A 6,361-nucleotide genomic window follows, 5' to 3' on the forward strand; every position below is an offset into this window, starting at 1 on the left:
AATGTTGTGAAGGTATTTTGTAATAACAATTGAAAGCAAGAGTAGGGGCACCTTGGGTGGCTCACTCTGTTGAGTGTCCGAGTGGATTTCAGCTCAGGTCATGATCCCAGGGTCATGGGATCAAGCCCCGTGCTGAGCTCCGCACTGAGTGTGAAAGCTGCTTAAGATTCTCTCTCTCTAAAATAAATACAATGAAAAAAAATAGAAAAAAGCAAGAGCAATAGCTAACATTTATTTAGCATTGATTTTGTGTCAGATAGGCACAACTTTACACAAATTAACCCATTTCATTCTTTTACCAACTCTAAGGTACAGGCTCTGCTATTGTCCCCAGTTACAGACAGGAAACCGAGGCACAGAAGCTAAGTGACCTGCCCAGGTCACAAACCTAGCAAGGAAAGAAGCTGGAATATGCTGCCACATACAACCTGGGAAGAGTGAAAACCTACTAGAGCTGACAGGAACTGCAGGATATAACATAATACAAATACGTGATGTCATAGGAAAATGGAACAATGGCCATTTACAGACAGGGCAACTGACGTCCAGCCAGGTTTCATTGCTTACTCAATGTCAGGTATATTTTTAAAATATGTTTGTAGTATGTTGAAAGTGTTTTATGTTTAAATTGTGGGAAATTGAGCAAAACTGTTAGGAGACTGGGTACTAGATTCCATGACCAAATATTTTTTAATAATTTTTTTAAATTTATTTGTTTATTTTAAGAGAGAGAGAGAGACAGACAGACAGAGAGAGAGAGAGAGAGAGAGAGAGTGTGTGTGTGTGTGTGTGTGTGTGTGCATGAGCAGGGGAGGGGCATAGAGAGAGAGGGAGAATCCCAAGCAGGCTCTGTGCTGTCAGTGCAGAGCTCAATGTGAGGTTCGATCCCACGAACCATTAGATGGTGAACTGAGCATGGCCACATTTTAAATTCTAGCACTTCCACTTAATCAGCTATTTTACTGGGGAATTAAAAATTAAAATGTGTGGACAACTGCAAGAATAAATGCATATGAAATGTGAGCTACTATTACTATGGCTATCTCAATTCCTGCAGCTGGGTCCCAAAGCACGTTAAGAGTTCTAGACAAAATTGTACAGTTCTCTTTGAAAATGCTAATGGAGTAATTATAGTATCAGATTTGAAGAGAAATAGAAGAGTCTCAAGTGTGAACCTTTTATTTACTTTTTTCTTGATAAATCTATTTTAAAAACCTTACAACCAAGAATTAAATTTTTGGAAATAGATTTTCATTGCATTTCCTCTTTCTATCTGCACAGTGGTTCTGATTAATATCCAAAAATATGTTAGAAATAGGAAGTACAAGGGGCATCTGGGTGGCTCAGTCAGTTAAGAGTCTGACTTCAGCTCAGGTCATGGTCTCATGGTTCATGGGTTCGAGCCCCGCGTCGGGCTCTGTGCTGGCAGCTCAGAGCCTGGAACCTGCTTCAGATTCTGTGTCTCCCTCTCTCTCTGCCCCTCCCTCACTCCTACCCTGTCTCTCTCTACCTCTCAAAAATGAATAAAAACGTTAATAAAAAAAAAGAAAAGAAAAGAAAAAGAAATAGGAAGGAGAAAGCAAGGATAACCTATTTACTAAGGAAGGAATACCTGTAAAGGAGAGGAAGGTATAACCCCAATGGGCCAGCAATGTCCCAGGGACTCATGGGCTTTAGTCATGAAGAACATGGCTTGATTCCAAGTCAAACAAAACTGTATCAAATCCAGCTCTCCCACTTATTAGGCAGGTGGCCTTGGGCAAAATGACTTAATTTCTCTTGATGCTATCAAGAGCTTTGGAACCCAGAGTTGACCCACTTGCTCCTCTATGTAGAATCTTTGGGATTCAGGGTGATTGCTATTCCCTACAAGGTTTGTGGAATTTACCATGTTGGTGTCAAGACCTACTTCACAAGCCCTGAGAGACATTTTTTTTTTAAATTAAGTAATCTCTAGGCCCAACATGGGGCTCCAACTCATGACCTCATGCCCCGGAGATCAAGAGTGGCATGCTCTACCAACTGAGCCAGCCAGGTGCCTCCTGAGAAGTATTTTTGGAGTCTTTCAGGAACAGACTGGCCAGCTGAAGTGGCTATAAGAGATATATGATGGAAATTAGTTGGACAAATAAATAGGGCCCAACTTGGCATTGAATCAAATGAATATCAAAGGTCTAATGAGCAAAGATCCCCTCTATAGCAGATGGATCTGATATTTTATCAAGACAGGGCCATCCCCTCTATCTCATCCACACTCCTAACTAGCTCAAAGTGAGGCTCACCGTTCACTTTTTAGTCTCACCTCTTCTTTCCACACACATAGCAGAGTTGAGAATAAAGAGGAAAGGGAATCATTCCTGTGTTTGGACAGACAGGCTGATCTGAAGGTGCTGTAAGGTACAGTTAGTTGACTGGAATCTGGGTGGGCAACTGAGGCTGGACTTCATATGAATTCACTCCTCACAGGGCTATTGATGTAGCATGAAACATGTCACCACGATGCTCCTATCGTCCTTTCCCACAGGGCACAGGTTCCCCACAACCAGCTGTGCCTGATGCCCAGCTTCTAACTCAACTCACAGGGTCTCTGCCCTGGAGGCTGACACAGACAGGTTCCCACTGAACATCAGAGCTCTGGGAAGAAGTTCCCCTACTGACCTGCTACACACCACTATACGTACACAGATCTCTTACGTTTCTTAAGTACACAGACCTCTGTCACTAGAGCCTCCACAGCCATGTTAGTCCAGAACCATGGCTCGGGGGCATTTCTAAACTTGGGATTTCAGCTGCTCATGTCAGCATGTTGTAATACTGATAAAGCTAAAAGATGGTGCTGGGCATTTTGGAACAGATTCTATGTTCCAAATTTATTAAGATTTACTTTTTTATAATTTTTTAAAGTTTACTTATTTATTTTTTTGAGAGACAGAGAAAAAAGAGACGGCATGAGTCAGGGAGGGGCAGAGAGAGAGAGAGAGAGACAAAAATCTCAAGCAGGCTCCAGACTGTCAGCACAGAGCTGGACGCTGGGCTGAGACCCATGAACCCTGAGATCATGACCTGAGCCAAAATCAAGAGTCTGATGCTTAACGAACTGAGCATCTGGGGGGCCCCCTCATTTATTAAGATTTAGTCCACATATTTATATCATGTCCTTCTTCCTAGCATTTATACATGGTCAAAAAAAATGGTAGTATAACAGTAATCCTTGTAGCTCTCCTAGATAGTGGGGACTTTAGTCACCTTTAGCTGGCATCTGTTTGCTCATTTGCCATTTATTGGGAGAAAGCATTCTGCCTAATTTCACAGATAAGTCGGCTGAAATCAGGAGGTTAGGAAACTTAACCTAAAATCGCCCAGGACATGGGGGGGTAAAACAGGGATTCAGTCAAAAGCGGTTCAACTCTGGAATTTAGGCTCTTAATCACTATACCTTTCTCTCCTCTCTGTTAGGTGGGGACACTGAGATTCAAGGACATTATATAACACACCTGAGGTCACATCCTTATTTGCATTTGACACAAAAGTCTAAATTATAGCTACATCCCCTTTGAAACAGTAAGCTAATTCTAAACTTGAGTCCTGGACACTCCAGTACAGCCAGGAGAGTTTTCAGACACCAAAAAATGCAGCAACCAAGTGCAGAGACACAGTGTGGCTTTTCTAGATGAAAAACCCAATCAGATAGTGGCTGCTAACATCTTCCGGTCTCTGATAACCCCTATGCTACTGGAGCTGCTGAAGATGACTTCAAATGCATGAATCTGTTCACATGCCAAAAGGTTTATCATAAGACTTGGCAGCTCATGATTAAAGAGGCACCACAGTCCCCAGAACTTGAAGTGCCCTTTCAAAAATTTTCCACATTTGTTCTTGCTTCGAGTCATGATAAAGTGTTTCCAGTCAAATACACCAGCTAAAAATGAAGCTATTTTCTGAAGGACAAGTGCCGGGTTTGGGTCCAGCACTTACAAAGACTCCTGGTACCACAGACCATGGAACAGTCACAGGTGAGGTGGGACTGTTCACAACGAATCCCAGAGGACCTTAAAACTGAGCAGGAAGATTCCTGAGCTGCCATGTCCAACCCCTTTGCACTTAACAAGGATGCAACTGAGCTGAAGGGACTTGTCTGAAGCCACTGAGCAGGTTAGTGAGTGGCAGAGCCAGGATCTATAATGAGGGGTTGGACATGCCCAGGTTGCAAACAGCTTCAGTCCGAGAACTCACGCTTGGGGCAGACATACATTTGCCTAATGCCCTGCCCAGCTCTGGGTACAAACCCTCAGAATCAAATTCTGGTTTCAAACATTGTAATGAAGCTTCACAGTTTGCAGATTTCTCACTGAAAACTTTAAGGCCAAATCAAGAAATCGTACGGCCAGGGTGCCTGGGTGGCCCCTGGATGGGCTCCGTACTGACAGACTGGAACCTGCTTGGGATTTTCTCTCTCCCTCTCTCTCTGCTCCTCACCTGTTTGCACTTTCTCTCTCAAAATAAATAAACTTAAAAAATGAAAGAAAGAAATGACTAATGTCATAGACTCTTTGACAAAAGTGACCTCAAGGTATGTGCACAGGCTCCTTTTCATAGACCACAGAGAGTCAGAGAAAGAGAGAAATAATACTTTGCCCCCAGTACATACACACAAAGATCCTTGGCTTCACCAAAGCGGAGAACCTCAAACTCTCTTGACTGAAGGGTAAAGAGGGAGGCAAGAGCAAGGAGCAATTAAAAACAGCAGTGAGTAAACCCCTCTAGCCTGGAACTCTCCTAGTTCCCGCTGTTAACAGGTCTGAAGACTCCCCCGTTGGTGGCTGGCATGACACTAAGGGCCTCGTCACCCGCAGCGTTGCCCACGCCCGGAAAAAGAGCTGGAGAGGGAGAACTGAATGCAACTCCAGATAGTGTCTCTGGGTCCCTTCGGGGGCCCGCGCTGGGTAGAGTGATCCCAGGGGAGGGTGTGAGAGGGTGTTCAAGCAACAATCCCAAAGCGCCAGGGAATGCACTTGAAGTTTCAGCCAGAGAGAAAGAGAGAGAAAGAAAAAAAAAAAAAAAAAAAAACTTTTTTGTTTTCTTTGGAAACAAGTTTTCAACCCACCAGAAAAAGTCTCTTGAGGCTCAGCGCCCCGAACTACACTAGACCTCAACCCGCTGCCTGGGGCCTGCAGACCCGCTTCGAGGCCCTCCGGCCCTCGCCTCCTCCCCGGGTGCTCACCTGCGATGTCCCAGAGCTGCAGGCGCACTACTGTCTCAGGGTCCCAGTGGAGCACCTTGAGCGCGAAGTCCACGCCGATGGTGGCCCGGTAGTGCGAGGAGAAGTTCTGGTGCACATAGCGCTTGATGATGCTGGTCTTGCCCACGCCCAGGTCGCCGATCACCAGCAGCTTGTACAGGTGCTCCTTGTGCGCGGCCTGCATCCTGGCGGGCCGCCCGCGTGCCGTGCCGGACCGAGGGAGCGCAGCCAGCAGGGGCCTGGGCGGGAGAGGGACTCCGAGAGCGCGAGTGCGGGCGCCAGGGAGCCCAGCGGCGGGGCGGGGGCGAGAGGCCGAACTCCTCCCCGGCCGCCTGGAGAAACGCCCAGACAGGCGCCCAGGGGTTAATCCTCCTTCCTACCCCGCGTCGCGCCGCCTAGGAGGTGGGCGGAGACGGGAGCGTCTCCCGGGACTGGGAAGTGGGGGAGCTCGAGTGTGAATGCCTGTTGCGGAGGTTATTCGTAGGGCGCTCTGCAGTTTCCGAAGAGCTTTCCTCGCCTGTGATCCTGAACGCAAAGCTGTGTGGTGTGGGCTTTATTTCCCACGTTCTGCGTGCGGGAAAACTGAGTTAGAAAAGTTCAGTGTATTGCGGGAGATGAAAGTGACAAGCCTGGTGAACACAGGGCTCCTGAGCTCACAGCCGTGTCTCCAACCCACACTGCAGAGAGAGCTTGGAAGAGAGGCAGCGGATAATACAATTGTAGGAGACCCAACATGGGGGGTTGGGTTCAGCATGCCCTGGTTTTAGAGGTGAGTGATCTTGGGCAAGTCCTTTGATCTTGGGCAAGCCTCAGTTTGCTGTCTTCCTCAGTGACGTGGTAGGGGTAATCCAGACATGTGAGCAGCCTTGCAGTGAGAACACTGAGCATTTTGACTCTTTGTCAGTGGTCTACCAAGGGGAATCACTGGGCTGAAAACGCAGAGGGTATCCTTGGCTTTTAGCCTCCTCTTCTATCCTAAAAGCTCTGGGCGACATTGAAAGACGATTTAAATAACTGGTCAGAATACTTCAAGTGATAATAATAGCAAGCATTTACCCAGCACTTGCTATGTGCCAGTTTTTATATGCATGTCGCTTAATTATCCTAGCAGTCTTAAAAGTG

General features: G+C 46.4%; 1 protein-coding gene across 1 annotated transcript in view; it reads right to left on the reverse strand.

Annotated features, from left to right (window-relative positions):
* Window positions 1-5,609, reverse strand: part of RAB38 (RAB38, member RAS oncogene family) — a 57,102-nt gene extending 51,493 nt beyond the window's left edge. Inside the window, exon 1 of the mRNA XM_049653192.1 lies at window positions 5,222-5,609. Coding sequence (XP_049509149.1) covers window positions 5,222-5,423 — 202 coding nt within the window. The 5' untranslated portion in view covers window positions 5,424-5,609. The remainder of the gene's footprint in view (window positions 1-5,221) is intronic.
* Window positions 5,610-6,361: the final 752 nt, after the last annotated feature.

The sequence above is a fragment of the Panthera uncia genome, chromosome D1 (genome assembly GCF_023721935.1).
Source record: "Panthera uncia isolate 11264 chromosome D1, Puncia_PCG_1.0, whole genome shotgun sequence".
NCBI lineage: Eukaryota > Metazoa > Chordata > Mammalia > Carnivora > Felidae > Panthera > Panthera uncia.